The sequence below is a fragment of the Danio aesculapii genome, chromosome 25, assembly GCF_903798145.1.
Source record: "Danio aesculapii chromosome 25, fDanAes4.1, whole genome shotgun sequence".
NCBI classification, from domain to species: Eukaryota; Metazoa; Chordata; class Actinopteri; order Cypriniformes; family Danionidae; genus Danio; species Danio aesculapii.
The window spans coordinates 34170947-34193602 of NC_079459.1; the positions used below are offsets into that span (position 1 = coordinate 34170947).

The 22656-nt window shown below is 37.8% G+C and overlaps 1 protein-coding gene across 1 annotated transcript in view; it reads right to left on the bottom strand.

The window, feature by feature from the left end:
- The window catches only part of LOC130219153 (neogenin), a 241186-nt gene that overhangs the window by 134165 nt on the left and 84365 nt on the right, over window positions 1-22656 (bottom strand). The window contains exon 2 of the mRNA XM_056451454.1: window positions 14730-15047. Coding sequence (XP_056307429.1) covers window positions 14730-15047 — 318 coding nt within the window. The remainder of the gene's footprint in view (window positions 1-14729; window positions 15048-22656) is intronic.

Sequence of the window (22656 nt, forward strand, 5' to 3'; positions counted from 1 at the left end):
AAAAACTTAATAAAAGAAATTAAACATAATACCTTTGTAACGTTTATTTAATGCAAATCCAATTAGATCAACTTTTTTGGTAAACAAAGCAAGTCTCTCGTATTATATCTCTACTAAAAGACAAAAAAAAGACTTTATAAACTGTATTGTGAATAAATCATGTGAAGATTTTCATATTAAACAATAACATTACTATATAAAATAATTACTGTAAAAATAAATGTAAAAACTGATTAAATATAAATTTACACACATTTACACAAGTAAATAAACAGACTCAATGATGGGCTGAAAATCGGTGCATGAACGCGATTGGCTAGCATCTGCACTAGTATTAGCATGAAGTGATATGATTGGATGATGCCTATTTATTTATTTTTTTTTACATGTTTGGTTTGATTTCTGTGGGTTAAATGTGAACTGGACAGTTTTTCCTCTGGATCCAGTGGATGCAGAAAGTATTCAGACCCACCTAAATGTTTCACTCTATTATATTGCAGCCATTTGCTAAAATCATATAAGGGTATTTCTTTCCTCAATGTACACACAGCATCCCATACTGACAAAAAAAACAACAACATTTTTGCAGATTTATCTCACGGCCACTTTATTAGGTACACCTTACTAGTACAGGGTTGGACCCCTTTTGCCTTCAGAACTGCCTTAATTCTTCGTGTCATAGATTCAACAAGGTACTGGAGATATTCCTCAGAGATTTTGCTCCATATTGACGTGATAGCATCACGCAGTTGCTGCAGATTTGTCAGCTGCACATCCATGATGCGAATCTCCAGTTCCACCACATCCCAAAATTGCTTTATTGGATTGAGCTGTGGTGACTGTGGAGGCCATTTGAGTACAGTGAACTCATTGTCATGTTCAAGAATCCAGTCTAAGATGATTCACGCTTTATGACATGGTGTGTTATCCTGCTGGAAGTAGCCATCAGAAGATGGAGACACTGTGGTCATAAAGGGATGGACATGGTCAGCAACAATACTCAGGTAGGCTGTGGTGTTGACATGATGCTCAAGGCATTTGCTCCCACAGAACTGCCGCTCACTGGATATTTTCTGTTTTTCTGACCATTCTCTGTAAACCCTAGAGATGGTTGTGCGTGAAAATCCCAGTAGATCAGCAGTTTCTGAATTACTCAGACCAGCCCAACAACCATGCCACGTTCAAAGTCACTTAAATCCCCTTTCTTCCCCATTCTGATGCTCTGTTTGTACTGCAGCAGATCGTCTTGACCATGTCTAAATGCATTGAGCTGCTGCCATGTGATTGGCAGGTTAGAAATTTGCGTTAACGAGCGGTTGGACAGGTGTACCTAATAAAGTGGCTGATGAGTGTGACATTTATATATATATATATATATATATATATATATATATATATATATATATATATATATATATATATGTACAGTATGTAAAAAGCTCACACACAACCATATCTACGTTTAAAACAGCCAGTGAAAACGGCCTATATTGCGGTAGTGGGTTTCTTTAAAATAATCCAGCAGAAAGCATCTAACAGCCGTGTATTTTAAGAGGCCCAAGCACCTGCAGATAGCAATGATCAACTTTCCAGCCTCCCACAAGGAAGCAATCTTTACGAGAGCGCTTATGTTGAGGAAAAGCTCTTTTGTAGTGTTCGGGGAAGTTTTGAGGGCAGAGAGCTAACAGGCTTTAAAGAAAATTCACTTCATAAATCGTCAGCAGAAGCAGCGGCGGCTCAGCCTCTTCCTGCCTGACCCGGGGCGCCTCCGTCAGCTCCCATAATGCATTTCTGTCTTGTTTGATTTTACGGCAGCTGTTCCATAAACACAGAGATGCTGCAAGTGTCTATTCAGGTTTATGGGGCTCTTCTTGACCTGCTGTAAAGAGGAACGACGGTCCAGTACACATTTAAACCACAAAAATCAACCAAAAAATAAAGATAAAAGGAATAAAAACAGATGCATTACATAACTTAATATATTAATAATGCATCTCTTCTTTAGAGTTCCCCATTCATTTACTGTTATCTTTCTACATGCTCTACATTTCTCCAACTCTCTGCTTCATTTCTGCATTAAAACACATTTTATTCTGTCTTCAAAGGTAAAAACAAGTGAATAACCTGTGTGTGTGCAAGGTAAGACATGCTATGATGCAGATAAGAAACATATATACACTTTTAAATAATGGATCATATGCTTCCTTCAGCGTGTGATGTAGCTGTTTGTGCATGCTTCAGATTTATTCACTCATCTCCAACTGCTTCCTTTCTGCACTAAAACATGTTTTATATGGAGAAATAACCCGAAGTGAGCACCATTATGCTGTCTTTATAGGTTAAAAACAAGAAAATAACCATGCATGCATGTGTGTGTGTGTGTGCGTGTGTGTGTGTGTGTGTGTGTGTGTGTGTGTAAAAAGAGAGGCTTTATGATGTAAATAAAAATATGATAAAAAATGAATCATATGCAGCTTTTTGATGTTTTTCTCCAACACTTTGCTTCAGCTCTGCATTAAAACACTCATTCATTCATTTATGAACCTGAAGCACCATTATTCTGTCTCTACAGGTAGAAAACAAGCAAATAACCGTGCATGCGTGTGTGTGTGTGGGTGTAAAAAGGGAGACTTTATCATGTAAATAAAAAATATGTTTAAAAAAAATTAATCATATGAAGATTTTTGATGGTTTTTCTCAACACTTTGCTTCAGTTCTGCATTTATTTATATTATATTTCTACATACAGTACATGCACACACATACATGCATATATATATATATATATATATATATATATATATATATATATATATATATATATATATATATATATATATATATATATATATATATATATATATATACACACATACACACACGAGCAATATCACACAAGTAGCAGTGCAATGTGGCTGTATATTGGCACTTGAGGGAGGCGTGCGTTGGCTTGAGGCCGCAGGCCGAGTGCCTTAGTGTCCCACCAATGTCGATATACAGCCACATCGCACTGCTACTTGTGTGATATTGCGTTTATACAACAGTTTGACAGCATAATCTTGAGTATAAAAAATAAAATCAAACACGGAGAATCTAAAAACTCTTTTTGTAAGAGGAACTATTTTCCTCCGCCATTCATTCATCTGCAGCTGACGTCAGAACAGCAGGAACCATTGCTACTTCCCAAACGACACTTTAGAGCTAGTGTTTGAAGGATTCTCTAGCATAATGTCAAAACAGTGGCAAGTATATTGTGAAGTGATGACAAAACAGCTGATATTGCTGACATTTTAAAGATTATAGGGCTGAACGGCATTAAATGCCATCAGTCTACAGAGATATCCCAGTATTACTCTGTTGCAATCGGGAGATCACAATAATCAACCACCAAAGCAGCAATCAAAGTAGTAATCTGCTAGTGTTTGCGATAAGGAAAAACGCTAAACACATGCGGGCATTTCTTCTTTCTTTTTGTTTATTGAACTAGTCTGCGGTAGCGAAAACAGGAGACTCATTAGAAACAGATGGCCAACCAAAAACAAACTCAGGGTTATACAAAGAGTGGCCAACACAAAATACATACATTCCTGATATGAGAGTACTTTTTCTCCTCTAAGGGCTTATTATGCGGTCTCTGTCGCCATCTTGTGGATGGACAACGCCAACCCTCTTTGGTCTGCTCAAAGACAGGCTAATGGCCGCCGACGCGCTGTCTTAGAAATGATCTATATTTTGAAATAGAAACTATCTTTATAAATAAACTGGACAGTTGTAATCTAAACAACTACATTCTCGACTAAAAAAGCCTCAAAAGTACATTATGTTGTCCAACAGCTGCAATATTAGTCAAACTGTAGAGTGCCCTCTGCTTGTTGCTGTATGTGGGCGGAGTAACATATGTGTACATATGAACATCAAGCACGATTATTCTGTCTTTATAGGTAGAAACAAGCAAATAAATGTGTGTGTGTGTGTGTGTGTGTGTGTGCGTGTGTGTGTGTGTATAAAGAAGAGAGACGCTATGCTGGCATTGGTGTGTCCCACTCTTTCTCCAGCTGCTATGAAAGACTGAATGAAACAGCCATTAACATATGAAATAAATGTTAGCAAACTGTCAGAGCGAGCGCTGTCCTCCGTTAAATGATCTCCCGTGAACTGTGAAAAGCGGCGAATTGAAATGCTGTGCGTGTGTGTGTGTGTTTCTCATACAGGCTGCCCTGAACTTTCAGTGTAACGGCCCCTGGGATTGCTCAAGTCTCCTTGCCGTGCACCGCCGGCTAGATCTGAAAACACGGACAAGGCACTTAAATGTATGTATGTGTGTGTGTGTGTGTGTGTGTGTGTGTTCTAGTGCTCTGCTACTGCATTAGTGTTGCTTGCTATGAAAACAGAAGCGCATTAATATCTTGCCTCTAAAAGCCTATCAAATCATTGAGATGTGTGTTCGTCCAGTAGTAGACTGAGCTGATGTATTACTGAGGCGTCATCTAGGTTAACATCATGACTACGACTCTAACTTCTATTAGAGGTTTATGATGATCACCATACATAAAAGAGATGCCTCAAACATGCGGTAAATGTTCAGAACATCACACTATATATCAGAGGGATCTGCACCACGTACTAAACAGGGACCAGGATAGATAACAGAGCAGAATATTAAGACAATACAAGTAAAGCAGGCACAAAAGCAAAGCAACACTAAAAGTAAATAAATAACTCAGAACAGTCGAGCAAAAGCCATTTGGAATAGAGTGCACTTAGTAAGCGTCCACTTTTTCAGATGTATTTTTCCATCTCGATCTTTGTTAAAGCATCATAAAAGGGACAAACCCACCAATCAGCACATGAGGAAACAGCAATGACACAAAGAGAGGGAGAAATGCTATTAAAGCTTTTACATCTGATTTTCTGAATATGAGATTATGCATTTGATTTCTTAGCCTTCCCTAATACACAATCTTCATGTCACCTTTGACATTATGTTGGTTAAATAAGGTCTTACCATTGGTCTCAATAGTGACCAGTGGGAAACCGTATAGTCAGCTGTATTGCAACTCAACAGTTTTCAATAATTGCATTTGGAATAGGATTAATTCATCATTTCATTTGGATATGGATAGTTTCACTTAATCCATTTGTAACAACAACATGTTTTACTAGCATCATTACTGTGACCATTAATACCTCTACACCAGGGCTATTCAATTGGCGGCCTGCAGGGTGAACTTGGGCCGCCGAGGCGATTTGTTCTGGCCCTCCAAATAGTGTGACCACGACATCAAAAATAAAATTTAGTTCTGTCGAAAAACAGTCGCTATAGTTATGAAGTGACCTGCGTCTGTTCAATACAGCGCGAGCGCGAGTGACCTGACATTAAGCGAGTGGCGCGAGCAGCCGAAAACATTTTGATACTTAAGCTTAAAGGCGTCTCAACGCCGCGTTTCTGTTGCGCGGATCGAAACTGCTGCAACTAAAAGTTATACCACTTGTGCGCTAGTTTAAAGTTCCGAGTTTATACACCAAGGCTAACACGCAACCACACTGGATTAACTATAGCAGAGGGCCAATCACATATTGCGTCTTTTTCGCGTGCAAGTTCGTTATTTCCAATGTAAGAATATATGCCAATATATGCCAGTAAAGCAGAACAAGCGCACCCAGTAAAAAACAGTTGTGCGTGGCTTTCAGTGCAATGTAAACAAAAGATACGTTAGACGAATTATTACAAATTATTCAAATGATTAGGCTGTATGAATAAACGCAGATGATAACAACAGTTCATTTAAATACCTAATATAAAGCTTACATTTACATTAGACGTGATAATCATGAAACCATTATTATGTGATTACTCTTCAGACTATAATCGTACAACCAAAATCTATAATTGTTGCATCCATAATTGTTACGCAGTTTAAAACGTAACGTATGAATGTGTCTGAATGTAGAAGAAGCCTACTTAAGCAATACACTGATTTTGTTGTGCTTCGAAATACAACATTTATGTATGATTGATTGTAATTAAAAGCCACATTGTTCAATGCAGTGATGTTATGTCGTTTCAAAATACAACACATTAATGTAGAAAAATACAATGTATGTGTCTTAAGGAGCAAAAACATATGGGCTCTTATATACTGCCATCACTCATATTGCAAGTCATTTCCTCCGGATCCTCATCTGGGATGCTTTTCTTGAACTGGCCCCCATGACAACCTAATTGAATAGCCCTGCTCTACACCTTCTAGATGTGCAGCAGGATGAAGCTGAAGTGTAATGGAAAAACTTCAAGAAAAAAACACTTGACATGATCACAATAGTGGCCAATGGGATTAAACAGTTGAATAATGGCTGTGCGATATTAAAGAGAAAATCAAAATGCAAAAGTATGGTAAATAATTTAGTGTGACACAATATTTCAATGATTACAACATTGAGCATGTGCTTCATATTATTTAGCATCACTACAACTTTACTGTTGCATAAAACAATGCAAACTTTAACAATGTAAAAATAAACAAGGGCATCATGGTGGCGCATTAGCTAGCACGATCGCCTCACAGAAAGAAGGTCACTGGTTCGAGTTCCAGCTGGGTCAGTTGGCATTTCTGTGTGGAGTTTGCATGTTCTCCCCGTGTTGGCGTGGGTTTCCTCCGGGGGCTCCAGTTTCCCCCACAGTCCAAACACATGCACTATTGGGGAATTGATGAACTAAATTGGCCGTAGTGTATGAGTGTGTCAAAACACACTCATACACTATTTGCTGCATTATTTGCTTTAATTCTTGTATTGTGTTTGGAAAACACCATTGGATTATCAAAATTCTAAAGGGACTAATTACTGCTTTTAAAATGACTTGATATCTTGGTCATATTTCAGCATCTACACTAAAATAGCAACAGATTTAATACAACAAAAACAAACAAAACAGCGTCGACATGTAACTACATTCTCTGATATGCTGAAAACTTTTTCAGAGATACTCTTTTATATAATATTGCTGATTTAATGGTTTTATTTTCATCATTTTGATATACACCACCAGACAAAAGTCTTCCCAGTTGTAAGAGCAACAAATAATAACATGACTATAAGTTGATCATTCGGATTTGGATTCGGACGAATCATCTGTTGAACGGTATACCAATCATCACACATACTGCAGAAGACCTACTGGAACCAGCATGGAGCCAAGATTCTCATAGAAATCAGTCAAAGTTTGGTGAAGGAAAAATCATGGTTTGGAGTTACATTACAAACCACAGGAGAGGGCGAATTCTCCAGCAGGATAGCGCTCCTTCTCATACTTCAGCCTCCACATCAAAGCTCCTGAAAGCAAAGAAGGTCAAGGTGCTGCAGGATTGGCCAGCCCAGTCACCAGACATGAACATTATTGAGCATGTCTGGGGTAAGATGGAGGAGGGATTGAAGATGAACACAAAGAATCTTGATGAACTCTGGGAGTCCTGCAAGAACGCTTTCTTTGCCATTCCAGATGACTTTATTAATCAGTGATTTGAGTCATGTCAGAGATGTATGGATGCAGTCCTCCAAGCTCATGATGGAGTCAGACACAATATTCATTCTGTTTCCACTGCAGCATGAGCACATATTCTATACTGGACATTAGTGAAGGTTCAGTGACCAGACTTTAGTCTAAGCAGAGTCAGACCTTACTGTCCTAATGAAATCATTAATAATCAAGGCCTGATCATATTTTATTGTGGTCAAATAAGTGTAATCTAGAGGCCTTTACCTTTCATATAAGACACCTCTGATACCAAATGATCAACTAGAAGTCAACTTATTATTTGCTGTTCCTAAAACTTGGATAGTTCAAATAATACAAAATGATAGGTTCAACATAAGCATAATATAAACATGACTAACAATCTCGAAGCTCATAAGAAGTCTGTTTTTGTAAGTTCATAAATTAATGTTAAAAATCTATTTCACTGTGCAGAATTTGTGTTTTTACGTCCTACATGCTGCTTGCTGCACTTAAAACATCCAGAAGCTCAAAACAAGCAGCCAAAACAAGCCCTAACAACCACTCAACACACTCTTAACAGCAGTGCGTTTTGAACAGGCAAGCGGCGCTCTGGTTTTCTGTAGAAAATGTAAAAATGGAGTGAATTTGTGCTGCTGTCAGGGGTCACATTCGCCGTGCACGGCTACAGCAGAAACACAAAAGTGACAGGCATTAAAAGCGAAGCACAAAAGGAAATATAAAAGCTCTTCCGAGTCTTAATGTGGTATAATGCACTGATGCTAATTCTCTTCCTCTGAAAGCCTGCACACGTCATCCCTCATCACGAGCAGAGAAAAGCATCTTTTATTTCTGCCAGCAGCATATGGAGCCGCCGATACGGCTTCACAGGCCTCGATCTCCCAGAGATTTGACTGAGAAAGTGCCTGACGACTGGAGAAATGAGAAGAGACAGAGTTTTGTTGGAGAAGAAAAGAGAGAACGCTTGTGTTTTAAAGAGAATTTCTCCCTGAGGGCCAGCGAGACAGGCGGAGAGAGGTGAGGAACTATCAAATGTGTGAACTACACACGTGTCGAACTCTTTATATCAAGTTAAAACAGCTGAATATTTCCCTCCAAAAACCTAAAGTAGAACTTCCTGTTTCTGTCAGCTTTCTTTGAGCATCCTTTGAATATTTCAGAGTGGAAAACGGTATAACGGTGCATGCATGTGAGTGAAGAGAACGGAAAGCACTTTCAGCTAGAAGATTGTTGCAAGGCGATAACACATCCAAAAGCTTCCAGCAAAACAAGATAAACAACTGAAAATTGTCACTCCTGTTTCTCCAAACCTATTCAGATTATTACGTTGTTGTACGATTTTGTGATATGGATCTCAAAAGTGCAGCTTGGACATTCTTTTAAAATACAGAAGAAGTATTCACACTATAATGTAATGTGATGAATATGACAGAAACCGGACATTTAATGAGAGAATAAAGATGTTTCTAGTCTTCTTAATCTCTAATAAATGGACAGAATTTATATTAATAAAATCAATAAAAACATATTTCTCAAATAAAAGCAGTCTTGGAGCCATAATAACATTTTATAAGCTAATAATAATAAATTAATGCTATTTATTCTTATTTGAGACCGTTTTATTATCATCTTAAAAGTGGTTTCTTACGATTGAATATATGTTTGCATAAACAAAAGAATGAATGAGTTATTTAAAGAAAAAAGATAGAAAGAAAGAAAGAAAGAAAGAAAGAAAAAGAAAAGAAAGAAAAAGACAAAAGAAAGAAAGAAAGAAAGAAAGGAAAGAAAAAGAAAGAAAGAAAGAAAGAAAAAGAAAGAAAGGAAAGAAAAAGAAAGAAAGAAAGAAAGAAAGAAAGAAAGAAAGAAAGAAAGAAAAAGAAAGAAAGAAAGAAAGAAAGGAAAGAAAAAGACAAAAGAAAGAAAGAAAAAGACAAAAGAAAGAAAGAAAGGAAAGAAAAAGAAAGAAAGAAAGAAAGAAAGACAAAAAGGAAAGAAAGGAAGGAAAGAAAAAAAAAGAAAGAAAGAAAGAAAGAAAAAAAAGAAAAGAAAGAAAGAAAGAAGAAAGAAAAAAAGAAAAGAAAGAAAGAAGAAAGAAAGGAAAGAAAGAAGAAAGCGAAGAGGAAAGAAAGAAGAAAGCGAAGAGGAAAGAAAGACAAAAAGGAAAGAAAGAAAGGAAGGAAAGAAAAAGAAAGAAGAAAGAAAAGAAAGAAAGAAAGAAAGAAAGAAAGAAAGAAAGAAAAAAAAAGAAAGAAAGAAAGAAAGAAAGAAAGAAAGAAAGAAAGAAAAAGAAAGAAAGAAAGAAAGAAAGAAAGGAAAGGAAAGAAAAAGAAAGAAAGAAAGAAAGAAAGAAAAAAGAAAGAAGAAAGAAAGGAAAGAAAAGAAAGAAAGAAAAAGAAAAGAAAGAAAGAAGAAAGAAAGAAGAAAAGAAAGAAAGAAAAAAAGAAAGAAAAAGAAGAAAAAAAAAAGAAAAAAAAAAAAAAAAAAAGAAAAAAAGAAAGAAAAGAAGAAAGAAAGGAAAGAAAGAAGAAAGAAAGAAAGAAAGAAAAAAGAAAGAAAGAAAAAGAAAGAAAAAAGAAAAGAAAGAAAGAAAGAATAAAGAAATGAAAGAAAGAAGAAAGACAAAGAGGAAAGAAAGAAGACAAAAAGAAAAGAAAGGAAAGAAAAAAAAGAAAGAAAAAAGAAAGAAAAAAAAGAAAGAAAAAGAAAAAGAAAGAAAGAAAAAGAAAGAAGAAAAGAATGAATGAATGAAGGAAGGAAGGAAGGAAGGAAGGAAGGAAGGAAGGAAGGAAGGAAGGAAGGAAAGAAAGAAAAATGAAAGGTGTCTGTGTTTCATATTTATATTTATACAGTAATGGATCAGAGATTGGCCACGCCCCACTGAACAGAAAACCAATCAGAATCCTCCATCAAGGATCCTGCTGTATTAAGCAGAACAATAACGTCCTGCAACATCTCTTACACTCCAGTGTTTTCCACAGAACAGACACCTCTGCAGAATCTGCTGGTGCGGAACTGCCAACACATGCACAGATCAATACATTACACTACAGTACAGATCAATACACACACACTGCACAATCATATCAAGCTTATAGTCAGTAAATTAGATTCACACACAACACGTAAAGAGAGCCGGAGCAAACACCATTTACCCTCCAGAAAACCCGAAAGAAAAATCATTAAGAGTTCTATCTGGTTCTGACAGAAACAGAATGAAATAAGAAGAACTCTTAAAGCCAAATCTCAACAACTTTATTATTGCTTATTGAATTATTGACTCTGAGACTACACCATCTACTATTCTACAGCTCTGTGCTCTTACTTTACTGCAACTATTGACTCGAGTGTTGTTCCTTTCCTAGAAGAACCTCCATGCTGAACAATATTTCAACATCACAATCTTATCACAGGATAAAATATGATAAGCATGCAATTTGGAGATTAAATGCTAAATTGAGCCATTGTGGAGTTAAAAATGATCATGTACATTTCTGTGTTCCTGTAATAAGGGCGTTTGAAGGTGTGTGATAGCATTTGCAGCAGGACTGCACAATATAGCCTGTCAGCATCGATATCACAGGATATGCAATGAGTCTGGATTATAATTTATCATCTGCCTGTGTTTTATTGTTAATAATGACTCATTTCAATTACTTATAAAACTAAGACTACGCTGTATTACTTTACATTTAATTCTTTAATTATTGTACACCTGAATACACTACTTGACAGAAGTCTTGTCTCCTATCCAAGTTTTAGGAACAGCAAATAATAACTTGACTTCTAGTTGATCATTTGGTATCAGAAGTGTCTTATATGAAAGGTAAAGGCCTCTAGATTACACTTATTTGACCACAATAAAATATGATCAGGCCTTGATTATTAATGATTTCATTAGGACAGTAAGGTCTGACTCTGCTTAGACTAAAGTCTGGTCACTGAACCTTCAATAATGTCCAGTATAGAATATGTGCTCATGCTGCAGTGGAAACAGAATGAATATTGTGTCTGACTCCATCATGAGCTTGGAGGGCTGCATCCATACATCTCTGCAATGACTCAAATCACTGATTAATAAAGTCATCTGGAATGGCGAAGAAAGCGTTCTTGCAGGACTCCCAGAGTTCATCAAGATTCTTTGTGTTCATCTTCAACGCCTCCTCCATCTTACCTCAGACATGCTCAATAATGTTCATGTCTGGTGACTGGGCTGGCCAATCCTGGAGCACCTTGACCTTCTTTGTTTTCAGGAGCTTTGATGTGGAGGCTGAAGTATGAGAAGGAGCGCTATCCTGCTGGAGAATTTGCCCTCTCCTGTGGTTTGTAATGTAATGGGCAGCACAAATGTCTTGATACCTCAGGCTGTTGATGTTGATCATCCACTCTGCAGATCTCTCACATGCCCACATACTGAATGTAACCCCAAACCATGACTTTTCCTTCACCAAACTTGACTGATTTCTATGAGAATCTTGGCTCCATGCTGGATCCAGTAGGTCTTCTGCAGTATGTGTGATGATTGGGATGCAGTTCAACAGATTCATTTTCACTAAAATCTACCTTCTGCCACTTTTATGATCAACTAGAAGTTATTATTTGTTGCTCTTACAACTAGGATCCACGACTTTTGTCAGGTAGTGTAGATATACATATGTAAATAAATAAATGAAATAATAATAACGATGAAATAAAAATAATTGCAATGTTGGAGTGTTCTAACATTGTGCAGCCTATTGTACAAAATCCCTGCAACCAATCTGAATCATGACTTCATCACGTTATTCAAGCCATCTGGTGAAATCAACTTCATTTTGCAATATATACAAGAACAACAATATATAAGTACAAACTATTGCAATGTAATCTCTTCCAATAGCACACATCCCTACTTCATAAGAAACATCCAAGGCTAAGTTGAAGCTTAAATAGTTCTCAAAAGAGCAACTTTTGAGCTGTAAAATCATCTTCTGGGGCGCCACACAACCACCTACATTAATTCTGCTTCTTCCAGTTGGATTTCCTCAGCAGAACTACGTTTAAACTAGCAGATAGCGGGAAACTCTGCTGGATGTGTTTAAAGGAAACGGAGGCTCCAGTCAGAGCAAACTGTGAAGGCCAGGCTGAAATCTAAGCCTGCTGTTCAAACACACACTAATCCTGCTGTTAGATTCATAGCATAGTGTGAAGGTTGACTACAGCATGCTGACCTGCAACCTGGAGAGAAAAACCAAGCGCACAGAAAACTGATCCCAGAACCCTGACAGAATCATTCAGTCCCAATGCGCTGACACCCACGCTGATTGAGAATGAACTTCAAGCATTTGACACATATGATGCTAAATGAATAGATATGCACAGATTGAGTCCCCACTAGGGTTTACAGTAGGAACCTGATTAATCCTATTGGCTCAAAGGAGTTTTAATGGGAAAAACTATTACAATTCCTGTGAAGTCACTTAATTTATATACTATAAATATAGTTATAATAACCTTCATGTATTTTGTAAAGCCATGGGTCGCAGACTTAATATTATTTATTATTAAAATTGTAAAAGTGCTATAAAAAATAAATATGAATTGAAAGAAAAGATTAATTAAATATTATTTTACTGCTACTGTTAAGTTTAATCAATTGCAAGGACTTACATTATATTCATTTCATGAATTTTTTAAAGTATTTTTTAATATATAGTTATACAAGTTAGTAGTATATATATATATATATGTGTGTGCTGGGCAAAGATTAATGGCGTACAAAATAAAAGTTTGTTTTGACATTATGTTTGTGTATTATACATAAAAAAAACCACTCACCGGCCACTTGTTAAGGCAAATATCTAATCAGCCAATCACATGGCAGCAGCTCAATGCATTTAGACATGTAGACATGGTCAAGACGATCTGCTGCAATTCAAAGTGACCATCAGAATGGGGAAGAAAAGTGATTTAAGTGACTTTGAATGTGGCATGGTTGTTGGTGCCAGACGGGCTGATCTGAGTATTTCAGAAACTGCTGATCTACTGGGATTTTCACGCACAACCATCTCTAGGGTTTACAGAGAATGGTTAGAAAAAGAGAAAATATCCAGTGAGCTGCAGTTCTGTGGGAGCAAATGCCTTGTTGATGCCAGAGGTCAGAGGTGAATGGCCAGACTGGTTCCAGCTGATAGAAAGGCAACAGTAACTCAAACAAGCACTCGTTACAACCGAGGTCTGCAGAAGAGCATCTCTGAACACACAACACGTCCAACCTTGAGGCGGATGGTCTACAGCAGCAGAAGACCACACCGGGTGCCGCTCCTGTCAGCTAAGAACAGAACACTGAGGCTACAATTCACACAGGCTCACCAAAACTGGACAATAGAAGATTGGAGAAACGTTGCCTGGTCTGATGAGTCTCCATTTCTGCTGCTACATTTGGATGGTCGGGTTAGAATTGGGCGTCAACAACATGAAAGCATGGATCCATGACCACAGTGTACCAATCTTCTGATGGCTACTTCCAGCAGGATAACGCGCCATGTCATAAAGCGTGAATCATCTCAGACTGGTTTCTTAAACATGACAATGAGTTCACTGCACTAGTAAGGCGTACCTAATAAAGTGGCCGATGAGTGTATATTTATTACGTATAAGTAATAAAAAAAAACTATTCAAAAAGATTGTTCTATAGATATTTACACACAAGTTGCATCATATATATATATATATATATATATATATATATATATATATATATATATATATATATATATATATAAATAATATTTATATGCCCCATGTTCATCTATATAATAATAATACAAAATAAAATAAATAATAATAATAAAACTTAAATTGTAATAAAGTAAATGAATAAATAAATAAATAAATACATACATATTATATAGAAGCATATAAGCATGGAAATATAATGACTTATAAATATAATATGCCATAGGTATAACATATTTGACTCTTTATTTATGCATGCCTACACGACAATCATATTTTACACTCTGATAAAAAATACCAAATTAAAAATGATTTTTGCATTACTCCTCTCCACTATCATTTTCAAATGCAGAACTTTGATCAGGCATTTATTTCAGATGATCTTTGGGGTCATCACACTGTCACATAAAACTCAATGAGTCTTCCACGATGCCACAACATTGCACAGCCTTAAGAGGTGGTTTTTATGCATCGAATATGAAATGCAGGTGACTTTTCCTACCTGCCACTGTGAGTCGTGCGGTGCGGCTGCTGATGGTGCCCAGATTGTCAATGGTGGCCACGCACTGGTACACCCCCTCATCAGGCTTATTGTGTTTGGAGTGGACCACCGTACTGATGAGCAGAGAGCCGTCTGCTAGCTGCCTTCTGCGGTCATCCGCCACCAGGTTAAGGAACGTGCCGTCTTTCTTCCACTCCACCCGTACTGGAGCATCGCTGATGGCTGAGCAGTTCAGGACAGCAGGGAGACCGCGGACCGCCAGAACGTCCACAGGTTCAACAGAGAATCTGAACGGGGTGAAGCCACGGATGGCAGAGCCTGAGGAAGAAGAGAGATGAACATGTTAGGGTTGCGTTCACACCTGTAGATTGACTGTTTTGATCAGAAACAGGGATTTAAATTGTTGCCATGATTATTTTTGTTCTTGGTGCAGTTCGCTTTCACATGGCAAAGTTTATAAACAGATCAAAACTATTAAAACAAGTCACGTGTGAGTAAACTCTCCTCACATTGGTCAGAGTTTGGTTTATTTTCCAGGATTCCGCTCAGCTGTCATCTTTATTTTAATTCATGACGATGAGAAAGAGACATTAAGCAAAAGGGTGCACTTTCATTTTGAATAGAGTCATAGTCAACACCAAATATTAATCTGAGATAAGACTTTCTCATACATAGCCTCATTTCAATAGTCAAGAGTCATAAACTCGATTATATATCAGAAGTTAACCAAAAAGTTAATGTTATTACAGGGTATATGCAGGAATCCTAAAGGTAACTTCAATACCTTTTTAAGACTTTTTAAAGACCTTCGCAGAATATTTTAAGACCTCATCGCCACTTCAAGTTCTAATCAGCATCAAACCTTTAACTTTATAAACAGTTATTAACAATTGTAGTTAAATAAATCAATGCAGCACAACCATGCAGCAGAACTCAGATAAGCTCGGAAGAAACAAAACTTGAAAGAATAAATTACGTGGTTGTTTTTAGCCACCGTTTAAACTCGTCTTTCTCCAACCAGGGTATGCAAACTTGCATTATCCCATTTTGGCATTTGTTTTGCTGGCAGGGTTATTCAATTAGTTTGTCATGGGGGCCAGTTTATGAAAAGCATCCCAAATGAGGGGCCGGAGAGATATGACATATGAGTGATGACACAACAGCAATATAAGAGCCCATATGTTGTATTTTTGCTCCTTAAGACACCCACGTTGTATTTTTCTACATTAAAACGTTAACTTGTTGTATTTTACAACTACATAACATCACTGCATTGAACAACGTGGCTTTTATTTACAATCAATCATACATAAATGTTGTATTTCAAAGCACAACAAAATCAGTGTATTGCTCAAGTAGGCTTCTACATTCAGACACATTCATATGTTACGTTTTAAACTGCGTAACAATTATGGATGCAACAATTATAGATTTTGGTTGTACGATTATAGTCTGAAGCATAATCACATAATAATGGTTTCATGATTATCACGTCTAATGTAAATGTAAGCTTTATATTAGGTATTTAAATGAACTGTTGTTATCATCTGCATTTATTCATACAGCCTAATCATTTGAATAGTTTGTAATAGTTCGTCTAACGTATCTTTTGTTTACAATGCACTGAAAGCCACGTACAACTCTCACGGCTATGGTGTGAGGTGTTTTCTACTCAGTGAGTTTGGAAGGTGCGTGCATATTGGCATAAATTCTAATATTGGAAATAACGGACTTGCGCAGGAAAAGCCGCGATATGTGAACGAGCCGCTGCTATAGTTAATCCAGTGTGCGTGTGTATTAGCCTTGGTGTAGCTAAAAACTCAGAACTTTAACTAGCGCACAGGTGGCATAACTGGCGTTGAGATGACTTTAAGCTCAAGTATCCAAATGTTTTTGGCTGCTCGTGCCACTCACTCGCTTAAAGTCAGGTGACTCTCTGCGCAGCCTTCAACTGCAGCTCGTGCTGTATTGAATAGATGCACTTCATAACTATAGCGGCCATTTTCGACTGAACTAAATTTCTTTTTGATGTCTTGGTCACACTATTTGGAGGGCCGGAACAAATTGCTTCGTGGGCTGTCAATTGAATAGCCCTGCTATATGGTTTCGCTACATGTGGAGATCGTTACATCACCTTCCCGCATTTGTCGCAAATTATGTGACAACACCCAGACAGAGGAGCTTACTCAGACGCACCCGGCCTGAACCAATCGAGGAAAATAAATATATTTATGCTTTTTTTGGAGTCAAAGACTTTGGACAATGCTTGAACCAAATTTAGGACCTCGTAAAAACAGGATTAAGACTTTAATACCCTTTAAGGGCCTTAATTTTCTCATAAATGATTTATCAACTTTTAATACTTTAAGATCCCCGGACACCTTGTATTATACAGGGCTTGAAATAGTGACCATTTTGGTCATATATGTGCCAGAAATTTAATTTATGCGACCTCACAATATATTCAGGAGCATTTGTGCGACCTGTTTTGTCTTCCCTACTGCTATATTGGTTCATATTAGCTGTCAATCACTCAGTGCTATCCACTGATGACAGGGAGCTTTTGTGACCACGGGAAATTCAAATGGCTGAAGTTTGAGGAAGACGCAATGAAAAGCAAACAGGTTTGCAAACCCACCTAAAGTTACAAATAATGGCACAGAGGAGAGCGATGATGTGGTGAATGTTGATCCGCTAGCCGAGATCAATTGAGTGTTTTCAGAGAGAGTGCTGAAAGGATCAGCTGTTTAATGGGCCAAATCTCAGTGTTGCATGTACTGCTTGTTTAGCGCAAAAGGCAGCTAAATGTAAAATCTAACCCTGTATACATCACCAAAGAAGCTCGCCTTTACTAAGTTTAAACTGAAACTGCGGCTCATGAAAAACAACGGCATTGCGCAGGTTCAGGTGATCATCGCGAGAATCCTGCTCTGCCCCACTCATATTTTGGGCCGGCTGACATGATAATGAGAAATGTAATTCATTGTTAGTATTATTGTTATTATTATTATTTTATAATTACTAAACATCCATTTTGGAATTGTTGCACAAATATCAATACAATAAGTCACTACAGAATTACTTAGATAGTCGTTTCTGGTTTTTGTTAATCCTGTTTAATGTGGTTTTTCTGGTGCTCCTAAATTTTTGAAGTTGGGAGCACCGGTGCTACAAAGTTAAAAAGTTAATTTATAAATTAACCTGTTATATATTTTTTAAAAGTTCAGTTAGACAGCATGCTTTCACTTTCATATTCAACATAAAATACACATTTACTGGTAGGAATGATCTCTCATCATTCCCTCTTATCGACATACAGTGGGTACGGAAAGTATTCAGACTCCCTTAAATTTTTCACTCTGTTATTTTGCGGCCATTTGCAAAAATTCAACAAGCTTTTCACACCTGGATTTGGGGATCCTCTGCCATGCTCAATGCTCAATTGGGATTAAGTAAGGGCTCTGGCTAAGCCATTCAAAAACAGTCAAAGAGTTGTAAAGCCACTCCTTCATTGACAGAACTGGAGAGGATCTGCAAGGAGGATTGGCAGAAGATCCCCAAATCCAGACGTGAAAAACTTGCATCTTTCCCAGAAAGACTCATCATGGCTGTATAGACCAAAAGGGGGCTTCTACTAAACACCGAGCACTGAATGCTTAGCACCATGTGATATTTCAGTTTTTCTTTAAATAATCTGCTAAAATATCAACAATTCTGTGTAAAGTACATTAATGAGGAATAAAAATTAACCTAAATTATTCTAGCAAATGGTCAAAATATAGCAAAGAGTGAAGTATTTAAAGAGGTCTAAACACTTTCCGTACCCACTATATTTGTCTAATACAGATCCATAATACTCTGTGATATAGCCATTGTGATAGTTTGTTAGTTCGTTGGATTGTATCGCTTTCTCACAACAACCGAACCACTCCAGACTTCGTTTCACTCAGGTGAACTCGGACTGATTGATTTGTTGTGGATCAGAGGCTGATTGCAGGTTCCACATAAGCCCAAACAAACCGAGCTAAGGGGGCAAACGTGCCAGGTTCCAAAACAAACATCTAGGTGTGAAAGCACCCTAAGTCTTTAACTGTATTTACTATAAATATCACTGATATAGGTTATTTCTAAAGAGGAAAAGATCATACTGTGGTCGTTTAAGTCCAAATGCAGCTGAAGTGAGGCCACTATTAGATGTCCAATGTAAAAGATGGATTTTGAAGCACCACATTTGCACACAACAATAAACCAGCATCAAATTTGAACTGACCCTCTCAGAAAAGCAAGATTACAGTTTTTTGTCATGTTCTTTTGTTGGCTAAGTGATTTTGATTGTGAACATTCATGGGTTGAGTCCCTCAACTTTCTGCTGTGCAAAAAATACAGCTGAAAAAAAGTTCTAAACCAACATAATTGCCTAACGCTTACAGTGACGTATAATTAAAAAACAGAACTGCATTGAGCCACCAACCCGCATTGTTCAGACAGCACTAATGGCCAATTATCTGCACCAGTGGTGTTGTGCGAAAACAATTACGGCAAGACTTTGCGCAAGCGAGCTGCTTCGTACTTTAATTACGTAGGAAATGACAAGCTTCTTGTGTTCGACACAAGGCACAGCATATATAACAATCTGAGACAGAAGCTAATGTGTTTGCTGCTTGCCTGTCATGCAAGCTAATTTGGTACCAAAAATATGCGTTCACAAAGTAGGCTACCTGAGAAACAGATGCAAAAAGACATTAATGCCATATAAGCACTCACAGATTAGCTACTTTAATGGCTGCGCATAATTTCTTTATTGGCTCAATTTCATTTTTAACGTTTAGCAGGACTAAAGACGGATAACTCAAAGCATTCACTCTGCATTGTGAAAAAATAAAGTGACTTGCAGATTTTTTTTCAGCTTACTTACTGGTAAGGGGTTGTATTAAAAATGTCATTTAAAGTCACTTTTTTTAGAGCCCCAATTTTTTTTCAATGCCACAATTCAATCAAAAGCTCGAATAATTTTAAATAATGAAAGATAGGAGAAAAAAGAAAGGTATCCATTTAAAACTAACTTTACTAGAGAAACAGCTCTGGCTTTATTGCCCTTATTCTGTATTGTGAAAGTGCGCTCGTTTTTGAGATTGTTTAATATCTTGAAGGTGAAGTTTGTTCCTCCACTGTCGCCACTGGCTTGCTTGGTTTGGGACTTGTGGAGCTGCGCGTCGATGGACTTTCTCTTCAGTGTTTGGACTTTCGGCAGTGAAAATTAAACCACACTGAACTAAACTGAACTCTGAAACGGGACTGACACGGTTTCAGTTTACTAGAACTTCTATGTTAAGCTGCTTTGACACAATCTACATTGTAAAAGCTATTTAGAAATGAATAGAAATTGAATTGAATCTTCCAATTCAGTGGCCTATGGGAGAAATGACTAGGAATAATAAAAGCCAGAAGGGAATAAGGAAAGTCAGAAAACGATCAAACTACTTAAGTGTGTTCATGACTACATAAAAAGTAGAAGAATATCATCAGCGCCAGTAGCCTAGTAGTATTGCGCACTGACATATAGCACTGACGTGCTCACGGCGACCCGAGTTCAATTCCCGGCTCAAGGTCCTTTGCCAATCCATCCCCTCTCTCTGCCCCCAATGCTTTCCTGTCTAAATTCTCTACTGTCCTGTCATAATAAAGGTGAAAAACCCCTAAAAAACAACAAAACAAAAAAAAAAACATCAGTTTTCAACATCAACCAGCAAAACAAGCTGTTTTTAACGTCTAAAAATCAATAGAAGTGAATGAGACCGAAAGTCTCCAGCCAAAATAAGAGTAACAAATAAAAAGCGCTCAAATCCTGACATGCAAACTTGTGTACTTGTGTTTTCTCTACAAATCTAAAAAAAGGCCCCATGCATATGCATAGGAAACCCGCAGTTGCAAACTAATTGTAGAGCAGCCAGCTGGGAAACATTTGGAGTAACGTGGCCAAACGTGCCCCTGTTTGTGGCTTTGGATGTTTGTCACGGGCTGGATGCGAGTAATCGGATGGAGTCCAGAATTGCTGTTGGAGGGCAACAGTGATGCATCCTTGACCCAGAAGCCCCGAGACAGCCAGAAAATGAGCCTGTTGGGTTGATAAGTATAAGCTGTTAGCCTTAGTCTGCGCACTTTGAGGAAAAACCCACTTCAAAAGCGCCTCAGTCAGCGAGACCTCTCAAAAAAGGGGCAAGGGCTCTCCAGGGAAATAGCACAGGAGTGAATGAGAGGGGAAGAGAGATATACTGACACATACAAAGACTGAAAGAGGAGCAGAAGTGGCCTAGAACGGCTGAGGAGGGGAAAGTGGCGGAGACGAAATAACAAAATCAAGGGAAATCGGTTAAAGTGTCACATACTATTCTCTTTCTTCATCTAATGGAGCATGACAGGCCTCAGATTGAGAAACTTGCATTGTGGAAATGCACAAGAGCGGCGCTTAGACCAAAGATGGCAGAGGAGCAGAGTTTAAGAAGACATTAGCACATCCGGTCTTTAAGAACACACAGGGTAGAAAGTAAAAAAATTGTGCGTTAATAATTAGTAGAATTTAGAGTCTGAGTGAACCGGAAGTTGCGGATACTTTCATTTTATTATGTGTACTTATAACTGAAACTGAATATTGAGCAGGGGGCGGGGCTTTCTTTCATTCCCCTGTAGCAAACTAACAGTAAAAAGGGGCGTGGTTAAGAATATTGTGACTGAAGCATCAAACTGACATCATCAGAGAAAGAGCCAATCCAAACGCAGATGCTCAGACTTTGAATGATTACCAAAACAAACTCAATAGGTTAACTTAGACAGATTGATGGTTCACCAACAGAATAACATTGTACACTTTGATTTCACATGGACTTTAAAAGGTTAAGTTTGTTATTTCTGATATGATTTGTTCTATTAATGACTCTGTCGACAGTGTTTTTTCCACACGGAACCCTTTTTGCACCATGTCTGTGTAGGCCTCTTCAGCTGTATAGTAGATGTGGATGCAGTCTTCATAATACACATGTAGTCTTGCAGGATATGGAGTTTGGAATCAGATCTTCTTGTCTCCGAGGACTTTTCACCTGCGAGTAATCCTTCCCTTCTGGAGAACCACGGGAGGATAATCATGATCGAAATAGAGCTTTTGTTCTCTCATGAAGATTTTCGACCATGCCTCCCGGATCACTTCTTTCGTTCTATACCCGAGGAATTTCACTTTACATTCGTTCCGGGTTTCGGCACGAGCACCCAGTGGGCTCTTTCCACACACAGCTCTGTATCTGGAGGAAAATCCAAGGCGTCTCACAGAAGCTGTTCTACGAAATCAACCATGGAGTTTCTCTCTGCATCTTCAGGCAAGTTGTATATGCTTATATTGTCTCTTCTTGATCGATCTGTTTGCAATGGCGATTGTATTTGAATGATTTTCTGCATTATTTCCTCCACATTTTGCATTCGGGTTTTAAGTTCTTCAACATGTTCCTCTGCGTGGCTGATCGTTTAACTAGTCTTATTTAATTCAGGCTTGATTTCATCCAACTGCCGGTTGTTCTTCTTGCAAAAGCTTTGTATTTCCTCCAGGATTCATTCCAGATCTGCGTGTTGTCCAGGTTTCTAGACTGTTGTGGATTAGCATTGTGTTGCTGTGCTAATGCATGTATTCCAGCGGCCAAATTTAAGAAGGATTATTAACATAGTCGTCAGAGGAAACCATGTACTATGCTGCCGTTCCCTCAGTCGCTGGAACCGGAAGCCTCCAGTGATACCAAACAACATTTCCGCCTGGTCACCTCATGCTCTTTGTCTGATCAGACAGCCATCTGATTTGTGAAGTTTGCATTTGAATTTGGCCACACAAATGAGTCTCTGTTAATGAATGTATAAATGCTTCGGGTATAAATCTGATCTTCAAATC